The following is a 21,500-nucleotide window of genomic DNA, read 5'->3' as shown; positions in this document are numbered from 1 at the left end:
CCTTCAAACCTGTGTTATTTAAATATCTATTGAATGTTTACTTATCAGAGGTGGGGAGAATACTGATTTTTTTTTTTTTTCAGAATAAAAAAACTATAGCGTGGCATGGTGGGCTAAGCCTCTGCCTGCGGTGCCAGCATCCCATATGGGCTCCAGTTTGAGTCCTGGCTGCTCCACTTCCGGTCCAGCTCTCTGCTATGGCCTGGGAAAGCAGTAGATGATGGTCCAAGACCTTGGGCCCCTGCACCTGCATGGGAGACCTAGAAGAAGCTCCTGGCTCCTGATCAGCGTAGCTCCAGCTGTTACAGCCAGTTGGGGAGTGAACTAGTGGATAGAGGATCTCACTCTCTCTGCCTCTCCTCTCTCTGACTTTCAAATAAATAAATAAATATTTTAAAAAATTATGCAAGCTCCTTTATATTCAAAATTAGAGAATGAAGCACATGCAATTTTCCCAAGCAGACTTCTTGGGAGGCACATTAAACCACTCAGAATGTAGACAATCGCATAAATCTCTGTCCTCAGGGAGTGGCACTTCACAGAATTCCACCTGTGACTGCTGCCTTGAGGCCAAGGTCAGCTTGCTGGTCTCAGGCCACACCCTGCAACCCGCACCTGCCTGCTGCCAAACAACCCAGGGAAGGAGTACTCAGGGATTCTGCCACTGGATAGGCGCCAACTTACACTGCACCCAGAGACAGAGAAATCCAGATTCACTGGCACCAAATGTCCGAATTATTCCAAGGACACGTTCATGCCCTTGTAGACCCAGGCTGCTCCCCAGCTGGCCTCACTGTCTCCCTCACTCCATCCCAGCCACACTGACCTCCCTGCTGTGGCCACAAACCTGCCTTGGGACATTCTTCCCAGTGACCCTGACCATGGGTGTGGTCAGTTGTCATCTCACTAGAGGGTCGCTTCAGGAGAGCTTCGTTCACCACTGCATCACCTAGCGCAGGGCTCAGCTAGTGTCTGCTGCATGAACAATGAAATAATGACGGTGGGCTTCCTCCTTGCCTGACTTTCCAGCTGGCTGGACTCCTGGGCAAGTCCTTGAATTTGACCTCCAGGAGCCCCCCTCCGCCCCGCCCCGTGCTTCAGAGTTATTTATTCTTCCGAAAGTAACAAAGGGAAAGCAAGCAGAGTTAGGTTTTCAGGCTTAGTAAGAGGCCTTCGATGGTTTGGGATTGACTTTTTGTTCTGTAGATGGAAGAAAGAAAGCAAAACGAAAAGGTTCTCATCTAGCGCCCTTTCCCGGCTTCAGGAGCCTCCTGGCTGCTCTACCCCACATCCAGATGTGGGAGACCCAGTGGAAGTGCCGAGACCGATGCGCTACGGCCACGAAAGGGAAGGTAGGAGGAGGCGCGCGCTCAGATTCAGGACGAAGCAGGTGCGCCCAGGCAGCCAGGACCGCCAGGCCAGTGGCGCGAACTCCGCCGGACCCCGCCCCCGCACTCCCCGAAAGTGATCCCTCGCCCCTTCCCCTCCCCCCTCCGCCCCCGCTCGCCGGCTCACCTTTGTCCCTTTGTCCCACTCTGCCCCTACCCCGCATTCCCGGATCCCCTGTCGGTCCAGTATCTGCGGCTCTAGGGTCTCGCTTTCCCAAGTCCCGACCCAGCCACCGTCTGCACTCAAGAGTCCCTCTGAAGAGCTGACCCTCCCCAAAAGTCCAGGTATGACCACGGGACCGACCAGGGCTCCGCTTTGGGGGGACCACGACCCCACCACGCCAGACTTCCCCCTCCAGAGCCTCCGCCTGGTCAAGCAGCCGCCACCCCCACTGGAAGAAGGGGCTGCGGTAGGTGTAGGCGATGGGAACAAAGGTCCGCGAACCGAGGGGCCCCGCAACCCCAGCCCTCTCCTGGCTCCGCCACAGCTGCACTGCCCGTGGAAATGAAAATGACCGTGGATAGCCTTAGAGACGAGTCCTCCGCCCCAGGAACGCGCACTCCACCCACCCAATCCAGCTCCAGCTGGCGGCCCGACGGGGTCTGGGCAAAGGGAGCCCCAAACCCTGGTGACCTCTGCGTCCAGCCCGGAGTCACTCGGCTGAGAGTTCGAAAGGACCCAGTTCTGGAAAGCCCCAAGGGGACAGGGGAGAGGAGGCGGCGCCTGCTTGGAGCCGGGGGAGGGGTCTCTTCCCCTGGGTTCGCGACTCCCGCCCCCTTGGGGGAGCGATTGCATCAGCTTAGCGATCCCAAATTAAAAGTGGTCTCCACAGGTCGGAAAGGTGTCTGGGCAGTAGCGCCGCCGCCAGGAGGCAGCACTCAACCAAGAATATCCCGGGCGTCGGTGCCAGGGAGGCTGGAATCTCCTCCGGAGCGCCTTTCATCTGCAGATTACCGCGGGAGCGTGGACCCTGAGAAAGAGGGAGCTCGTGGGCTAGGTCAAGAAGGGATCTGGCAATGCTTCACCACGTAGTAAAGCTAAAAAATGGCTCGTAAATAATTGTTACCTTTTGTATACCTCCTGAATAGGCTGGCTTTGCCATTCAGATTTTTTTTTTTTTTTTTTTTTTTTTTTTTTTTTTTTTGAGAGAGAGAAAGACCTATCTTTCATTCTCTGGCTCACTCTTCAAATGTCCACATCAGTTGGGGCTGGGTCAGGCCAAAGCCAGAAGTGCAGAACTCAATCCACATCTCCTACACAGGTGGCAGGGACCCCAAGTACTTGAACGATCACCATTGCTTCCCAGGGCGCACACCAACAGAAAGCTGGAATCAGAAATGAAGATGGGGGCTAGCACCGTGGCACAGGGTTAAAACCCCAGCCTGCAGTGCTGGCATCCCATATGAGTGCCAGTTCCAGTCCCCGCTGCTCCACTTCCAATCAAGCTCTCTGCTATGACCTGGGAAAGCAGTAGAAAATGGCCCAAGTCCTTGGGCCCCTGCACCTGCATGGGAGACCAGGAAGAAACTCCTGGCTTCGGATTGGCTCAGCTTCAGCTGTTAGAGCCATTTGGGGAGTGAACCAGTGTTTGGAAGACCTCTCTGTGTCTACTTCTCTCTGTAACTCAAATAAATAAAATAAGTCTTTAAACAAACAAACAAATAAACAAAAGAAGTGAAGACAGGACTCAAATCCAAGCACTCTGACAGCAGATGTGGCCCCAGCGGTGTCTTATTAACCACTTCACCCAATGCCTGCCTTTAGCTTTGGCATTTCCTAAACCAATAGTGCAGAGATCCACAAGGAGCCATCTGCCTTCAGGACCAGTCTTAAAAGACTTCCCAGCTATGAGACAGGAAGGAAGAGTGGAGCCAGAGGTCATAATTCACCCGTCTTGAAGCTGGGTCATGTAATACAGAATTTAGCCACTACAGGGTTAGCAAGGACTTGACAGCTTTAGGAAAAGTAGAGGAATGGTTAAAATGCCTTGTGTAAGTGACAAGGGAGTATAATACACAGCAGTGTGTTGTGAGGGTGACTGACTGGTTTCTAGCCTTCAGTTCTCACATTTCTTGCATGGAATGACAGTGATGTGACCTCTGAACTGTTCTAAAGAGGAAAATAAAGAATTCTGGAGACCGGCATTGTGGCGGAGTAGGTTAAGCCCCTACCTACCTGTACGGACAGCAGTGCAAGTCCTGGCTGCTCCACTTCAAACCCAACTCTCTGCTTATGTGCCTGGGAAAGCAGTGGAAGACGGTCCAAGTGCCTGGGCCCCTGCACTTATGTGGGAGACCTGGATGAGGCTCCTGGCTTTGGCCTGGCCCAGCCCAGTCCCAGCTGTTGCACTCATTCTCCCTTTCAAAAAAAAAAAAAAAAAGAAATCTTTTTTTAAAAAAGAATTCCCGGGGCCAGCACTGTGGCATAGTGGGTAAAGCCACCACTTGTACTGCCAGCATCTCATATCGGCACCAGTTCAAGTCCCGGCTGTTCCACTTCCAATCCAGCTTTCTGCTATGACCTAGGAAAACAGTGAAAGATGGCCCAGGTCCTTGGGTCCCTGCACCCATGTGGGAGACCCAGAAAAAGCTCTGGCTCTTGGCTTCGGATCAGCCTAGCTCCAGCCATTGCAACCATTTGGTGAGTGAACCAACAGATGGAAGACCTCTCTTCTCTCTCTCTGTAATTCTGCCTTTCAAATAAATAAATAAATCTAAAAAAAAAAAAGAATTCCCAAAAATTCTTGCTTGTCTCCACAATTTGTTCAACCTTGAACTCTTTTTTTTTTTTTTTTTAAGATTTATTTCTATGAAATGCAGAGTTAGAGAGAAAGAGAGATCAGTCTTCCATCTGCCAGCTCACTCCCCAAATGGCCACAAAGCCAGGAGCTGGGCCAAGCCAAAGCCAAAAGCCAAAAGCTTCATCCAGGTCTCCCATGTGAGTGGTAGGAGCCCAAGCTCTTGAGCCATCTTCTGCTGTTTTCCCAGGCACATTAGCAGGGAGCTGGATCGGAAGTGTAACAGCGGGAACGGGACATCGCAGGCAGTGGTTTAACCTGCTATGCCATGGCACCAGCTCCTCTTCAGCCTTAGACATGCAAAATAGAGACAATCAAGGTGGAAGGAGCTTCCAGAGCTCGCTTCACTCATGGTCCTTCTCCAACGGCAGCATGCACGAAAAGGCACCTACTTTCCCAGAGCAGCGTACTCAGACAAAAGCAACTGCATCCAGACCTACAGGAGAGAAAGATGTGTGAATAAACCTGTCAGACAAGAACATAAATGGCTAACAAATGTTAAAGCCAAGTACAGGGCACAATGCCCCTGAAAGGCAAAGGCGTCCAGGAGAGGAAGGACACGAAGCTTAGATCATGAGGCGTCACATCACTCCTAACGCCAGTCTTTGCCAGATGAAGTCCAGAGGTTAAAAGGCATCCAGTTCGGGATGATGAAGCCGCTTTCCTGTGGTTTATAGGCTGATGAAGTCATCGAGGAGCGCTGTCCAGGTGCCAGACCCCTTCCCCACAAGAGTGTTCCAGGAGGTCCCTGAGAATGCTGATGATGTTAGCTGTCAGCACTGTTTGCTTTCTCTCCCCGCCCCCCTTTCTCACAAAGTCCTAACCCGTATTTCCTGCTATTTACAGCCCATGGATTGTCCCCCCGCCACATCACACTAACCACGTCAAAGGCTGAACTTGTCTTCCTTCCAAAGACTCTTCCCCTCCCAGATTTCCCAGTTCCAATCCAACTTCCCGTCCTGCCCGCAAACTCCTTCGGCGCTACTCCTTGGCTCGCACAGCTATGAACCACTCACGCGTGTCCACTTCTGTGTGTACATTCACATCATCCTCATTATTGTCCACTTAAATGCATGTGTCCTTTTCTATTTTGTGAGCCGATGATGCTCTGTTCATGTGTGAGCTACTGGGGGACAGGAGTGTTGCTGGTCCAAATCCTTTATGTAGCGTAAGTGTTAGTGCTAGCCTGTCATCTCTCATGTCAGTCCTGAATGCTGAAGCCCAGGTTCTTCTTTGGCATCTACTTCCTGATTTTCTAACTATAAACTATGAGGTTCTACTGCTGCCTGCTGTCTATGTCAGGACCAAAGCCTCAGGGATCCAAGTTTGGGAAAGGTGTCACTTACTCTATATCCTGCCACTAAATATAAAACAATAGAAGCACAGCCACATTTTGTTTTAGTTTCCTGGACTCTGAAAACTACAAGCAATCTTCAGTAATTGCTTCCTGCACTGTCTTGTTGACTTTAAGGTTTATTATGAAAATCCTGAAACCAGCGTTTTGATAAGAAAAATTATATGTGAACACAAAATGGCAATGGTATTCCCTGTTTTATGTCCCTTGTTTACTTTTGTGGGTCAAGCTGTGGCTTCTAGCCAAGTTTCTTTTGTTCCCATCCCCTCTTCTCAGTCAGCCCTCACCTATACTATTCTTATTGTTATCAAAATAGTTGCTTTTGCTTCTTAAACCAGGATCCACCCTTCCCTTCTTTCAAAGCACAACTCAGAGCCACCTCCTGTGGAAAAACTCCCCAGAAGGAAATGATAAACTTCCAGATAGGCCATTACACCACTCCCTCAGGTTCCCCAGTCAGCATGTGTTTAAGTGTCTAGCCTAGCACGCAGTAATGGGCACTTTCATAGAAACCTCAACGTAAAGCACTTTCACTCACATTATAACCCTTTCAATGTTTTCACAAATGTGATATATGAAACTTTTTAAAATTCAGATGAAATGGCTTTCCTCAAGCAAAGCCTCACTAGCAAGTGATAACAGGGAGGGGACAGGCATTTGACCTAACCTTTAAGATGCCTGTAGCCCAGATCCAAGTGCCTGGGTTTGATTCCAGTTGCAGCACTTGGTGGGTGAATCAATGGATGAGATCCCCCTCTTCCCCTTGAAAAAAATAAATAAAAATTAAAAAAGGGAGAGGAGTCACAGATTTGGGTTTATCACTTAACAAGTCCAAACTGAGTATCCCTATCCAAAATACTTGAGACAGATGTGTTTCTCAGGTTTTGGAATACTTACATATACATAATAAAATACCTTGAAGTTTATATTTTACATACATTTTAAACACAGATCCCAAAGGGAGCTTCATACAATATTTTTAGTGTTCCTATATTCTGTGAACAATTACATGGAGTAAGGTGTACAATTTTGCACTTTTGGCATGTTGGTGCTAAAAAGAAATTTAGATTTGGGAGCATTTTGGATTTTCAGATTAGGGATGCTCAGCCTGTACCTACCTCACAGGATTGTCACAAGGGCTATATTATAGTAATGTATAAAGGAATCATAATAATGGAGTCACATTTTAGCCCCTCCCTCAAGAAAATCTTCAATGGCCCGCTCAAGTTCCCACGATATAGCTTCCTTTCCCAGTGCTCAGCTGTGCATGGGAGACCCAGAAGAAGCTCCTGGCTCCTGGCTTCGGATCGGCGCAGCTCCAGCCGTTGCAGCCAACTGGGGAGTGAACCAGCGGATGGAAGACCTTTCTCTCTCTCTCTCTCTCTTTCTCTCTCTCCTTCCCTCTCGGTGTAACTCTGACTTTCAAATAAATAAATAATTCTTAAAAAAAAAAAGTTAGGACCACTCTTAACTCTTCGCCAGGAGAAGATTCTGGTTGCGGGCTCCTCAAGAGCACACTCTAAGCAAGTGACCCTCCGGTCCCATTCTACCTGATCCAGGCACTCTGACATTTCTAGCATTCCACCTGACTCCTCCTCTCGGCCCGTCTGTTTAAAAACCTGGGTGCATTGGGCCTAAGGAGGGAAATAAAGTCAAAAGGACTAATTTTCCTTTGTATTAAAGCCTGGCCTGAACCTACACTGGAAAATTATTGTGAGTGTCCAGAATTCAGCACTTTTGCCCTCCAAATTCTCCGTGATCTTAGTAACTTTACACAGAGAAATGGTCGGAGGTTCCACATACCCAGGCTTTTTTTCTCCTCCGAGCCCAACTTTCCTCAGCCCAGGTCCTCCTCAAGCAGGAAAAAGCCCTGGAGCTTCTCCCCGTCTTCTCCCCTCCTCAGGACCCCAGGAACAGAACCTTCTCTTCACACTCATTCGTGGCCCCTCCGTCTCTGCCCCCTCTCACTCTCTATACAATCCTCTTTGCCCTCTTTACCAATGTCCTTAAACCCTCCACCAGCCCTCCCTCAGCCCCTCTGTGATCCTGACCAGGGATGACCTTCCCCGGTACCTGCCCAGGGCCCCCTCCAGCCACCACCTGGTGATTTCTCCCAGGCCAATCCGCCTGATTCCTCATCCGATTCTCCCTTCTCTTCTCCTCCTGTCTTTTCCCCTCTTCACACATGCTCCCAAACTATACAACCCACTGAGGGAGGAGGCCAGCCAGGAAGGTCCAGCTAGGGCCCTTGTACCTTTCTTTCTAAAAGACCTTAAAATCAGATTGAAGAGCATCTAGGCTCATTCTCAGAGAACCCTCCAAATATCATAAGGAATTTCGTCACCTGATTCAGTCCTATAGCTGGACCTGGCAAGATCTCTGTCTCATCTTGTCCTGTACCTTAACTCCAGATGAATCGGAACTATCTGGCCTGCTGCTCAACAGCATGCAGACACAGTGCACCGCTGGGCCCCAGACAGACACCCAGAGGCTACTTGAGCTGTCCCAGAGACACTCCTAACCCAGTCTGGACTCACCAACCCAGAGACCCAGGGCTATAGGCCCTGAGATCATCGAGATCATATGATCTCCCGCCTGTTAGTGGCTATTGATAAAAACAGCCATAAAAAGGTTAACTATAAGATCCAGGAGATCACCCAGGGCCCTGATGAAAACCCTGCTGTCTTTTTGGCCAGCCTTACAGAGGCAATGACAAGACACACCAACACAGATCTCAATTCTCCAGAAGGGCAACTGTTTGAAAATACCCACTTTTATGTCCCAATCAGTCCTGGGCATCCTGCACAGACACCAGAAACTGGATAATGGTCCACAAATCCCTCAGAGAGACCTCACAAATGTGGCTTTTTGCATCTTTATAATAGAGACAAGGAACTAAGGACTCGGAAGGAATTCAGACACCAGCCTCCAAAATCCAAGTTGCAACCCAAGTCCCAGCCCTCAGGGGGCTTGCTATCTGAAGTGGCAACACTGGGCACTGTGCCAAGGACTACCCTAACCCAAGGCCTCTCACCAGACCATGCCCCAACTGTGGACAGTGGGGCCACTGGAAGATGGACTGTCCCCAGAGAGGACACCCTCCCTATCTGGGGCGGTCTTCTTCCCTGCCACCCCCGACACAGGACATCTCATCTTTGCTAAACTTGACGGAATGAAGGAGCCCAGGTTCCACGGCCCATCACAGATGAGCCCATGGATCAAGGAGTAATAGGGACAGTGTGTCTCGCAAGCGAATTTCCTTTCTGGTGGACACTGGGGCTAGTTTACCTGTTTTAACTGAATATTATGACCCTCTCCTTCCTGCCTCTGTCTCTGCTGTTGGCATGAAAGGCCTCATTGGGAAGTCTAATAGGACTCCTCCTTTCTACTGCTTCTTTGGAGATATTACTCCTCTACACTCTTTCCTAGATCTGCACAACTGCCCCACCCCCCTTTTAGGCCGAGACCTTCTCCACCACTGGAGGCAACCAGCCCCATTCCCTTTGGGAATAAAACTTATACACTTACCCTTCATATCAGTGACCTTCCACCCCTCACCTTAGTCAGTCTACAGTGTGGGACACATCACATCCTGTAATCACCACCCACCATACTCCTGTTCATATCTCCCTAAAGGATCCCACAAAAGCTATTTAGTTGTTCCCCAATATCCTTTAAGTCCAGAAGACCACAGAGGTCTAGAACCTATCACAGACCACCTCCTTCAGGCTCACATATTCATCCCAATTCATGCCCTCTATAACACACCCACACTTCCTGTCAAAAAACCCAATGGCTTCTATAATCTAGTACAGAACCTCTAACACATTAATGCTTCTCTCCAACTCACATACTTAGTTGTGTGTAACCCCTACACTCTTCTCTCCCAAACATCCCCTACAACTTCCCTCTTTACCATCTTGGACTTAAAGAATACTTTCTTCGTGATTCCTCTCAATCTTGACACTGCCTAGACACTCTGCCTTTACCTGGTCTGGCCCTGATTCTTGCCTTATTCAACAACTCACCTGGACTGTGTTACCCTAACATTTTCTTTTTTTTAAGATTTATTTATTTATTTTAAAGTCAGAGTGACAGAGAGACAAGGAGAGGCAGAGAGAGAGGTCTTCCATTCACTGGTTCACTCCCCAACTGGCCACAATGGCCGGAGCAAGCTGATCTGAAGCCAGGAGCCTGGAGCTTTTTCTGGGTCTCCCACGTGGGTGCAGGAATCCAAGGACTTGGCCCATCTTCTACTGTTTTCCCAGGCAGAGAGCTTGATCGGAAGCGGAGCAGCCAGGACTCGAACAGGCGCCTATATGGGATGCCAGCACTGCAGGCAGCGGCTTTACCCACTACGCCACAGCACCAGTCCCACCCTAACATTTTGAAGACAGCTCATACTTCTGTGGGCAGGCCCTGCAGGCCGAACTACCCTCTGTTAACCTTTCATCCAGCACCCTTCTTCAATACTTTGATGATCTTTTACTCTGTGGCCCTGCCCGAGAGACCCGTCTCGAACATACCAGTAGTCTTTTTAATTATCTAGCTGAGAAAGGCAATAGGGTATCAGAAGAAAGTCCAACTAATCTCTACCTCTGTTACCTTTTGGGGACTTCTTGTGACCCCACTCACGTAATTCTTCTGGCCCCAAAACAGGCAACATATCCCCTTCCCTTTCCATGCACTAATCAAGACCTCCTTCTTTCCTGGGACTCATGGGATATATTTTCACATCTGGATTCCAATTTTTTTTTTAAGATTTATTTATGGGCTGGCAGTGTGGCATAGAAGCCTAAGCCTCCATCTGCAGAGCTGACATCCCACAGGGGTGCTGGTTAGAGTCCCTGCTGTTCCACTTCCCATTCAGCTCCCTGCTAACGCACCTGGGAAAGCAGCAGAAGATGGCCCAAGTCCTTGGGCCCCTGCACCCACATGGGAGACCGAGAAGAAGCGCCTGACTCCTGGCTTTGGCCTGGCTCAGCTCCGGTCTCTGAGACCATTTGGGGAGTGAACCAGAGGATGGAGGATATCTATCTCTCCCTCTATTTTTTTTTAAGGATTTATTTATTCATTTGAAATGACGGAGAGAGGTATCCTCCATCCACTGGTTCACTCTCCAAATGGCCTCAATGGCTGAGGCTGGGCCAGGCCGAAGCCAGGAGTTTCTTCCAGGTAGCAGGGGTAGCAGGGGCCCAAGGACTTGGCCCATCTTCTGCTGCTTTCCCAGGCACATTAGGGAGCTGGAGCAGAAGTGGTACAGCCAGAACTCAAACTGGTTGACACAGTGTCAGTCTGTCTCCCTCTAGATCTCTGCCTTTCAAATAAACATTAAAAAAAAAAAAAAAGTCTCTCTTTTTTTTTTTGACAGGCAGAGTGGACAGTGAGAGAGATAGGGAGAAAGGTCTTCCTTTACCGTTGGTTCACCCTCCAATGGCCGCTGCAGCCTGCGCACCACGCTGATCCGAAGGCAGGAGCCAGGTGCTTCTCCTGGTCTCCCATTTGGGTGCAGGGCCCAAGGACTTGGGCCATCCTCCACTGCACTCCTGGGCCTCAGCAGAGAGCTGGCCTGGAAGAGAGGCAACCGGGACAGAATCCGGCATCCTGCCCGGTGTGCTGGCGCTGCAAGCAGAGGACTAACCTATTGAGCCACAGCGCCGGCTGACCTCATCTTTTCTCTTTAACCTAGCTCCTGTCTACTCAGACTTAGAAACCTCTCAATTCCAACAACAAAGGACCTCTAAGGAAGACTCGGTGGTTTCTAGATAATAAGCTAATACTCCCCTTTTCCCTCCAAGATACCTTTCTAAAAAACCTCCACTCTGGGGCCAGCACTGTGGCGTAGCAAGCAAAGCTGCTGCCGGTAGTGCTGGCATCCCATATAGGCATCAGTCCAAGTCCTGGCTGCTCCACTTCTGATCAAGCTCTCTGCTATGGCCTGGGAAAGCAGAGGAAGATGGCCCACCTGCATGGGAGACCCGCAAGATGCTCCTGGCTCCTGGCTTCAGATTGACCCAGCTCTGGCTGTTGAGGCCATTTGGGGAGTGAACCAGCGTATGGAAGACCTCTCTCTCTCTCTCTCTGCCTCTCCATTTCTCTCTGTGTAACTCTGACTTTCAAATAAAATAAATAATTTTTTTAAAAAAATCTATATTACTCAAACCTAAACTCTGTTCTTCATTTTCTAAAATCACATATATACCTAACTCCTGCCATACAAGAAACTGCACAACATATCTCAGACATGTAGCATATGCCAAACAAATAACCCCAATTCTAACATTAGACCACCCCTATTCCCTACTCACCAGGCCCACGGGTCACATCCAGAAAAGGACTAGCAGAGTGACTTCACCCATATGCCACCAGTTAAGTGGATACGTTACCTTCTGGTGATGGTGGACACCTTCTCTGGTTGGGTGGAGGCCTTCCTCACCACTAATGAAAGAGCTTCCCTGCTCTACTATACCGCTAAAGGATACTGTCCCCAGATTTCTACTTTCTGCTTCCATTCAATCAGATGACAGACAAGAATTTACCTCCCAAATTACCCAGCTAGTATTAGCCTCTCTTCATATCTCATGGCATTTTCACATTCCCCATCACTCCCCCACTCCTTCAGGAAAAGAACAGATGAACAGATTCTTAAAACAGGCTCTAACCAAACCCTCCACACAGGTCCACTTAAGACTGGGTAAAGCTCTTTCCTTCCCCTCTCTCCAGAAAGTGGGTTCATTTCCCCCACAAAGCCTGTAACCAGGGGCTGGCGCCATGGCGCCATAGGTTAATCCTCTGCCTGCAGCACCAGCATCCCATATGGGCACCAGTTCTAGTCCTAGATGCTCCTCTTGCAATCCAGCTCTCTGCTATGGCCTGGGAAAGCAGTAGAAGATGGCCCAAGTACTTGGCCCCTGCACCCACGTGGAGACCAGGAAGAAGCGCCTGGCTCCTAGCTTCAGATCTGCACAGCTCCAGCTGTTGCAGCCACTTGGGGAGTGAATCAATGGAAGGAAGACCTTTCTCTCTGTCTCTCCCTCTCACACTGTCTGCAACTCTACCTCTCAAATAAAATAAATAAAATCTTAAAAGAAAAAAAAAAAAAAAAAAAGCTTGTAACCAGACCGTCACTCTCCCAACCCAAAGTAGCTCCACTCTCAGCCACAGGTTGAGGCTGGCAGAATTGGACTGGAAGGTAGATACCCACAGAATGTACCAAACATCAATAAGCACAGAACCTACCTACTTCTATTTAGTAGCATGGATGGGACCAGAAACAGGAGCATTCATTCTCTGCAGCAACCAAGCATATATCTTTCTTCCTACTAATTGGACAGGGACATGTATGCTTGTATATATATATATATTTTTTTTTTGACAGATAGAGTTACAGACAGTGAGAGAGACAGAGAGAAAAGTCTTCCTTCTGTTGGTTCACTCCCCAAAGGGCCGCAACGGCCGGAGCTTTGATCCGAAGCTAGGAGCCAGGTGCTCCCCCATTTCCCACGTGGGTGCACGGATCCAAGCACTTGGGCCATCCTCCACTGCCCTCCCGGGCCACAGCAGAGAGCTGGACTGGAAGAGGAGCAACCGGGACTAGAACCCAGCACCCATATGGGATGCCAGCGCCGCAGGTGGAGGATTAACCAGTGAGCCACATTGCCGGCCCACTATACTCGTATTCTTATCTTCCCCTTTGTCCTATGCTCTAGACCAGACTTTATGCCCTGTCCCCCTGACCAGATATGTGATGAAGGATTTTGGATTTACCCTCTTGTTAATTGCAGTAGGTGTCCTGGCAGGAGTTGGGAAAGGAGTGGTCAGACTAACAATCTCAGCAGGCAAGGCAAACACAATTGAAGACATATCTTGTTTGCTCAAGGAAAACCTAGATGACCTAGCACAATTCTCTCATCTTCAAGACCAGGTTGGTTGCCCACTTCCTGGGCAGCAGTGGTCCTTTAAAACCATCAGGGATGGCTGGCGCTGTGGCTCACTAGGCTAATCCTCTGCCTTGTGGCGCCGGCACACTGGGTTCTAGTCCCAATCGGGGCGCTGGATTCTGTCCCAGTTGCCCCTCTTCCAGGCCAGCTCTCTGCTGTGGCCAGGGAGTGCAGTGGAGGATGGCCCAAGTGCTTGGGCCCTGCACCCCATGGGAGACCAGGATAAGTACCTGGCTCCTGCCATCGGATCAGCGCGGTGCGCTGGCCGCAGCACGCCGGCCGTGGCGGCCATTGGAGGGTGAACCAACGGCAAAGGAAGACCTTTCTCTCTGTCTCTCTCTCTCACTGTCCACTCTGCCTGTCAAAAAAAAAAAAAAAAAAAAACATCAGGGAGAGGCTGGCACTGTGGCCTAGTAGGCTAAGCATCTGCCAGCGGTGCCAGCATCCCATATGAGCGCTGGCTCATGTCCCAGCTGCTCTTCTGATCCAGCTCTCATGCCTAATTTCACTATGGCCAGAAACCTTTTAAAAAAAAAAATTAGAATCCAGCCATCAGCCTGAGCCCACACTATCCTTTTTTTTTTTTTTTTTTTTAATTTTTTGACAGGCAGAGTGGACAGTGAGAGAGAGAGAGACAGAGAGAAAGGTCTTCCTTTGCCATTTGTTCACCCTCCAATGGCCGCCACGGCCAGTGCGCTGCGGGCTGCGCACCGCGTTGATCCAATGGCAGGAGCCAGGTACTTATCCTGGTCTCCCATGGGGTGCAGGGCCCAAGCACTTGGGCCATCCTCCACTGCACTCCCGGGCCACAGCAGAGAGCTGGCCTGGAAGAGGGGCAACCAGGACAGAATCCGGCGCCCCAACTGGGACTAGAACCCAGTGTGCTGGCACCACAATCCCCAATATCCTAAGAGTTCACTCAAAGCTTGCCCCATCCAAGCCACAGCACTCCCAAGCTCTCTCCCCACTATCCCATCAGCTCAGCCTCAGTCCAAACCCTAGATACGGACCCAGCCCAAACCCTTCCAAATCACACCCAGTCCCTAGCCCAAGGTTTCCCCACTATCTCAGCAGCTCAGCCTTAGTCCAGACACCACCCTAACAAGCCTTCCCACCTACCTTACACTATATAAGCCACTAGGCTGTGTGGGAGGGTGCGCTCTCGGCTGCGTATTCACGAGGAGTGAGCCCCACCCAGGCTTTTTCTCTGAATAAACCTGGTCTGGCTCTGAGTTTATGTTCTGTCTCCTTCCCTACAGCCTTTCCTTACACACAGGAGTGAGGGCTGAAGCCAAATGTTCTGATTCACTCCAGGTTTCACCACATGTCTTAATCCAGGAAAACTCTGCTAATAGTGATGCAGGAGATTGGAATGAAATAATGTGGATGCTGGCCGGTGCCGCAGCTCAGTAGGCTAATCCTCCGCCTGCAGCGCCGGCACACTGGGTTCTACTCCTGGTCGGGGCGTCGGATTCTGTCCCGGTTGCCCCTCTTCCAGGCCAGCTCTCTGCTGTGGCCAGGGAGTGCAGTGGAGGATGGCCCAAGTGCTTGGGCCCTGCACCCCATGGGAGACCAGGAGAAGCACCTGGCTCCTGCCATCAGATCAGTGGGGTGCACCGGCCACAGCGTGCTGGCTGCGGCGGCCATTGGAGGATGAACCAATGGCAAAGGAAGACCTTTCTCTCTGTCTCTCTCTCCCACTGTCCACTCTGCCTGTCAAAAAAAAAAAGAAAAAAGAAATAATGTGGATGCTGCTACTCTTAAGTTGCTATAGATTTCAAAGAACTAGAGACCACTGTGGGTCTTGGGGCAACAGTTCAGGACGGTTCAGTCTTAGAGCAGACTGCCACCACTGAAGATGCCTTTGACAACAGTTCATTCTGGACCAAGGCTTCGGTCGCACATTCGCTCCACTTCCGTACAACCCAAGATGGCGGAACCCGTGATTGAAACCAGATTCAAGATGGCGGCTTCCGGCTTCCCCCGCAGAACTGCGCACGGGCGCCGAGGCCACGCCCACTTCCGGCTCCTGCGTCGCAGCATGGCCGCTTTAGGGACTCTCCTTCAGAGTGAGTGACTGTCGGATTAGTGGACTGGGGCGCTCATGGGCGGGGCGGAGCTGGGTCTCCTGGGTCGCCCGCGCCCCTCAGCCAACTCTGTCCTGTTTTTCCTGTAGGTGTTCGGAGGCTGCATTGCAGCGCGTTGGCTCGGGCGGGCGGCCAGTGGCGACTTCAGTGAGTGCTGGGGTCGTGGGGGAACGAGGGAGCAAGAAACCTGGCTGAGTCCTCACCGAACTGTTTTTCTCCACGCAGGCAGGGCCGGGCTGCGAACCCCTCTGACTACGGGCCGCTCACGGAGCTCCCAGACTGGTCTTTCGCCGGTGAGCGCGGGCTGGAGCACTGTCCTCGGGCGGTTTCGGCGCGGTGGGAACGCCCGGGCCGGGGCGGGGCGCCGGGGGCGTGTCCGGTGCACAGCGCTCGGAACTCAGTCTCTGGAAAACGGGGTTTGGGGAGAGGCACCGCTTGCTTTATTTGGCACGTTAAACTACGGAAGATAATTCCGACTAGGGGCGCCCTGGGGTTGCAGAGGGCTCCGTTCCTCCAAGGGGGACACGATTTTTATCAAGTTAGGAAGAGGAAATAAAAAGTTAGGAAGAACTGCCCTTCTGTGCGGTGAGTACGGTTTGAGAATTTGGTGCCTGAGGCTGCGGAAATTAGCCTCTCAGAGGGCAAGGGTGAAGATGGAGGATAGCAGGCTCCCTTCAGCAAAGTCTTTTTCCTCTTTACTTGAGAGAGAGAGGATCTATAATTGACCTCAGGGAAGATGAAACCACTCCCCACTGCCCGTGTTTACAGGCAAGAAAATTGAGGCTTACAGAGGTGAATTGCTCGTGGTCATGCAAGGGGACTTTAAAAATTTCATGAAAAAATGGACTTAAAAGATGTTTATTTTGGCACAAAAAATGTGAAGTACATAGGGTCTTCAAAACGTTCTTGTAAAATATGTACCATGGACAAACTGCCTAGATTTCAATTTTCTTTCCCCTACAAATAAATACCTTTTAATCTATTTTCCTACAAACTTGTTGATGTACCTGATACGGCTAGGTGTAGCAAAACTAGGACTAGAACTGGGTGGGGCTGGGCCTCTGTGACAGCACAAAAGCCTGGGTATTGTTACCTCCTGGAGTCTCTAGAAGCATGATGGCGCTTTACCAGATACTTGGTAACTGAGGAAGACTGATTTTTTTTTCCCCACCTGTTATGTACTTTAGGATGACAAAGATCTTGTAGTATAGAATATGAAGAAGTCTAGAATGATATACACCTGTTTGTTTTTTGTTTTTTTGTTTTTTGGTTTTTTTTTTTGTTTTGTTTTTAATTTGAAAGGCAGAAAGAGATCTTCCATCCACTAGTTCACTTCCCAAATGCTGGGAACAGCCAGAGCTGGGCCAGGCTGAAGCCAGGAACCTGGAACTCAGTCTGGTTCTCCACATGGGTGACAAGTACCCAAGTACTTAGGCTGTTGTCTGCCTCCCAGGTATATTAGTAGAAAGCTGGATCAGAAGTAGAGTAGTTAAGTCTCGAGCTAGGCACCTTGATAAGCTATATAGGCAAAAAAGAAAAGAAAAGAAAAAGGCTGGCACCGCCACTCAATAGGCTAATCCTCCACCTGCGGCGCCAGCACACCGGGTTCTGGTCCTGGTCAGGGCACCGAATTCTGTCCCGGTTGCCCCTCTTCCAAGGCAGCTCTCTACTGTGGCCCGGAAGTGCGGTGGAGGATGGCCCAAGTGCTTGGGCCCTGCACCCAAATGGGAGACCAGGATAAGCACCTGGCTCCTGCCTTCGGATCAGCGCGGTGCGCAGGCTGCAGCGGCCATTGGAGGGTGAACCAACGGCAAAGGAAGACCTTTCTCCCTGTCTCTCTCACTGTCCACTCTGTCAAAAAAAAAAAAAAAAAAAAAAAAGATAGAGGCATCCCAAACAACCATCTTCACACACCGAACTTCAACACCTGCCTTTATACCTGATTCTTACTCGTTGCTTCCCTACTTGCTAACTTTGTGGCCTTGGATAAGTTACTTACTTTCACCTAATTCTCAGTTATTTGTAAAATATACCTATCTCGTGATTCCTATAAGGACAGACTGAAATAGCCCATGTAGAACACTTGGCATACACAATATTAGTTTCTTTTCCCAAAACACATTACTTCTTTTCTGCCCTGCCTTAAAAAAAAAAAAAAAAAAAAAACCTTTGGGCAAAATTTTTATTGTTTCTTTACTGGAGAAAGTAAGTGTTGTTTCTCCTCATCTCTGTTGTAAAGTGGTTGAGGTCAGATAGTGCATCTTTCCAGGAAGTCAGCAGATACTTTATGGAATTTGTATTACATGCTTATGTGCCTACATACTATGAATAGCAAAAGCTGGTGATACAGTCCCTGATCCCAAAGAATTTAGTCTGGCTGGGAAAACAAAGTGTGGACATTTTAGGAATTGAATAATATTTCAGTACTCTGTTCTTTTCCAGAAGGATCTAAGATAGCTCAATGACGCTAAAAAACAATAGTATGGTAAATGTCCCAGGACAAACAGTTGACTGTTAAATGATATATGCTTCTTTCAGAGGAGAGAACTGATGGAGTTGAAGAGGTTACAAAAGGGTATCTGGGAAAGTTAGGGTTCCAGTGGAGCTGAGGGTAAGGATTGGGCTGGGAGGGAAATGAAAAAGGGCAATTTCATTGCCGAGTGAGCTGGAATTTAGCAGGGGACTCAGAGTAGAACAATGATCACACTGCTTGAGGGTGGGGTTTCTGAATATGAAAATAAACCAGTGGACTTGGCACTGCAGAGGACCCGGAATGCCGGCTAATGAGCAGTAAGTGAAACGGAGAAGGAACGTGCCTGCAAACTTATTTTTGGTGGGTCTGCCATCCCTCACCCCTGAAGATGAGGGACATGATTTAGGAGAGTTCAGCCACAGCAGGTTTGAAACGGAAGAGAGAAGCTGAAAGTTGATTCTTCTTCGCACACGGTGCTACAGGCCATCCCAAACGCTTGCTTTTCTCTCACTTCTGTCTAGATGGCCGCCCGGCTCCCCCAATGAAAGGCCAGCTTCGAAGAAAAGCTGAAAGGGAGAAGTTTGCAGTGAGTGTCTAGAGCCCCAGCCAGAGCTACCTGTTTGTTATCAGAGGGGGTGGGAGGAGAGTTTTTATTTTTTTTATTTGGGATATTGATAACTCCCACCTCTGATTCACCCCCCCAAATGCCCACAACAGGTGGGACTAGGTCACATCAACCCCAGGAGCCAGGACTGGGGTCCAGGTCTCTCCCATATTGGTGGTAGGAACCCAGTGAACTTCAGCCATCACTGCTACCGCCTAGGGTTTGCCTGGGCAGGAAGCTGGAGTAAGGCACTGAAACCCAGGTCCTGTGATGTGGGGTACAGGCTTCTTAACTAAAAGTCTGAACAGCTGCTCCCAGAGGGGGAAAACAGTCCATAATTTGTCTTGAATTGTGGTGCACCTAAGATACTGAGGTATTAACAGCCACGGGTTTTAATGACACTGTGAGAAGAGAGGACAGTGGCGCCCTCCTAAGGCAGGACCAGCAGTAGACATTCTGCCTCCCTTTTGCTTCCCAGCCCAAGGCTCGGTCCCACCCATCCCCAGTGAGCAGTCATTTTCCAGCTAGGACCTGGGATTTGTGAGTGAAAGGGTAGAGCCTCAGCGCACACGTCCCAGATGTTGCCCACACTGTTTTCCTGTTTCAGAGACGTGTTGTGCTGCTGTCACAGGAAATGGATGCTGGATTACAGGCATGGCAGCTCCGGCAGCAGAAGTTGCAGGAAGAAGAAAGGAAGCAGAAAAACACTCTTAAACCCAAAGGAGCTTCACTGAACAGCCTGCTTCCACGTCAATAAAAGCAAACCCTGCCCTCTTCCCCAGCGTCTGGCTTGCTTTTGTGTCCCCTAGATGCCTCATCTCAGCCAGAAGATAGCCTCGCTGTCCCTCATCTAACGTTAGAGCCAAAGAGCTCAGACACCAGGAAGAATAGGCTGTACCATCACTGCCCCGGATTCCTGGCTCAGTGCCCTGACCCCTGGCTCCATTCCAGTTTATTGGAATCTTGCCCTGGGATTTTTACACTCTCCTTTGCCAGCCATAGGGCTAGCCCAACTGAGCAGGAGCTGCTCTGTGGACATAAAAACTGAAGAGTGGCTTCCACCAGGCATTCAGGCCTTTCACAGCCCGTCCATACAGAGCTCTGCCACGTGTGTGCAGTTGGGACTTAATAAATATTCTTGATGAAAAAGGCTTTCAAACTGAGCTTGCTTTTTTTGAGGTTTGTTTTATTTCAAAGGCGGAGTTACAGAGAGAGAGGGAAAGAGAGCTTCCATCCGCTGGTTCATTCCCCAAATGGCCACAATGGCTGGAGCTGGGTTGATCAGGAACCAAGAGCTTCTTCCCAGTCTCCCACGTGAGTGCAGAAGCCCAAGCACTTGAGCCATCTTCCTCTACTTTCCCAAGCATGTTAGCAGGAAGTTGGGTTGGAAGTAGAGCATCTGAGACTCAAAGCAGTATCCCTAGGAGATGCTGGCACTGTAGGCTTTCACCACTGTGCCACAGCACCAACCCATGAGCCTGCTTGCTTTTCCTGAAGTTCAGATACTTGGTCCAGGAGGATACTCCAAGACCGATGAGAAGAACAAGAATTAGATGTATGTTCTGCTGAGTTAAGTTCTGAGTGGCCGTGGTTCTGGTTCAATTCCAGAGGTTGGTTGAAGAGAACCTTGCATCTCCCTACCCGGGTGTGTAGATGAGCCCTACCCAAGGGTCTCAACCCTCTATACACCTCCCTCTCACAAACCCGGAAGCCACCCAGCACCTGGGATGCCTTTCGTTTTACTCATCAGGGCTCCTCCCATGAATTCAGGGGGCAAAGTAGCCTTGTTCCCAACACAGAGCACTGCCCCTCCGCTCTGCCACAAACATGGAAGGTGCTGGAGCTTTCCCACCTGACACAATTTCTGCCCACCCTCTGTCAGGCCTTTGCTTGCTTTCCCTCCCTTCCTCCCCCACTACCTCCTTCCTCTGGCTGACCAAACTCAATTCTCGGGTCTTAGATTTCGCTGATGGTCGAGTTTTCTGTCTCCCACACTTTTCCTGCTTCTGTTGTGCTGCATGTCCAGATCTGGTTCTCACCCTCTTATCTGCCTCCCTTTCTCAGCCACAGCTCTGGCCTGCCCTCCCCCTTCCCTGCATACCTCCACCTTTTATTCCCAGAGTCCAGGAGATCTCAGTCTAGGTGGAATAGCCTCCTTTTCCAGTGCGGAGGCAGAACAAAACACCAAGGTCCTGACTCCTAGGCCTCCTTGCTTCCTAGTAGTTTCACCAAAATCGATTTGCTTTTTCCCAGGTGTCATGGCCTAGCACCCCTTTCTGCCCCAGCCAGTTCTAATTATGAAGCAGCCCAGTTGCAAGGGACAATGATAAAGCGAGCCCATTGGTCCTTCTGCAAGGATGACCCCAGAGCTGATGTGGTTGCCGGGTGTGTTGCGTGTTTGGGCTTTGTCACGGTTTGGGGCTTTTGGCAGGAGAGGGGAGGGACAGAGGTGGTTGTTCACGGGTTCCAGCCGTTGATTCCCATAACTGCTAGTAAACTGGCCCCTTCTCCCAGTCGAGGTCTCACCGGCAAGGCAGGCCCACCCTGGCCGCCATCCCAGCCCTTGAACTCCTTGTCGGCCCTAGCCACAGGCTTCCAGTGCTTCCCACTCGGTGTGGAAACACATGCTGAGACACCAGAGCAATCAAGCCACCCAAATTATGCTTAGGGCAAGAAAGTCTCCCACATCCCTCCCCAGGGTCCCCCCACAGCCCCCTGCTGTCCCCTGTGGCCTCAGCCCCTGCAGATGGCAGCCTGCACCACAGAAAGGCAACTTTGGATTTTTTTTTTTTTTCCTCCAGCTCTTGACTGTAATTGGATTCAGGCTGAAACAACCACGTCCCCACCAGGAAAGGA

At 50.1% G+C, this 21,500-nt stretch overlaps 2 protein-coding genes across 4 annotated transcripts in view; one reads left to right on the top strand and one right to left on the bottom strand.

The window, feature by feature from the left end:
• The window catches only part of SLC7A7 (solute carrier family 7 member 7), a 40,654-nt gene extending 38,564 nt beyond the window's left edge, over nt 1–2,090 (bottom strand). Inside the window, exon 1 of the mRNA XM_089309938.1 lies at nt 1,959–2,090. The gene's annotated coding sequence lies outside the window, so the exon portion shown is untranslated. The remainder of the gene's footprint in view (nt 1–1,958) is intronic.
• Nucleotides 2,091–15,511: 13,421 nt separating this feature from the next.
• Nucleotides 15,512–19,420, top strand: MRPL52 (mitochondrial ribosomal protein L52). 3 transcript variants are annotated; one of them, XM_002717900.6, is made up of 5 exons: nt 15,512–15,549; nt 15,657–15,714; nt 15,793–15,860; nt 18,562–18,626; nt 19,252–19,420. In XM_002717900.6, the coding sequence occupies exons 1-5, from the start codon at nt 15,522–15,524 to the stop codon at nt 19,399–19,401; spliced, it is 369 nt and encodes a 122-aa protein (XP_002717946.3). In that variant the 5' UTR covers nt 15,512–15,521; the 3' UTR covers nt 19,402–19,420. The 3 variants fall into 3 exon arrangements, with proteins under 3 accessions (XP_002717946.3, XP_017203680.3, XP_089166063.1); XM_017348191.4 differs by lacking the exon at nt 18,562–18,626; XM_089309937.1 differs by lacking the exons at nt 18,562–18,626; nt 19,252–19,420 and adding an exon at nt 18,106–18,191.
• The last annotated feature ends 2,080 nt before the right edge of the window (nt 19,421–21,500 follow it).

Source organism: Oryctolagus cuniculus, chromosome 12, assembly GCF_051225735.1.
Source record: "Oryctolagus cuniculus isolate XC-2025 breed Fujian yellow rabbit chromosome 12, ASM5122573v1, whole genome shotgun sequence".
Lineage (NCBI taxonomy): Eukaryota > Metazoa > Chordata > Mammalia > Lagomorpha > Leporidae > Oryctolagus > Oryctolagus cuniculus.
Note: the sequence above shows the minus strand (reverse complement) of the source record. Positions and strands in the feature narration are given on the sequence as shown.

What these genes read in the sequence shown, in the direction of transcription:
- MRPL52 (XM_002717900.6), top strand. Translation starts at nt 15,522, where the DNA reads ATGGCCGCTTTAGGGACTCTCCTTCAGA. An exon ending in TTTAGGGACTCTCCTTCAGA is followed by an intron (nt 15,550 to 15,656) that starts GTGAGTGACTGT and finishes TTTTTCCTGTAG; the next exon opens with GTGTTCGGAGGCTGCATTGC. An exon ending in CCCAGACTGGTCTTTCGCCG is followed by an intron (nt 15,861 to 18,561) that starts GTGAGCGCGGGC and finishes ACTTCTGTCTAG; the next exon opens with ATGGCCGCCCGGCTCCCCCA.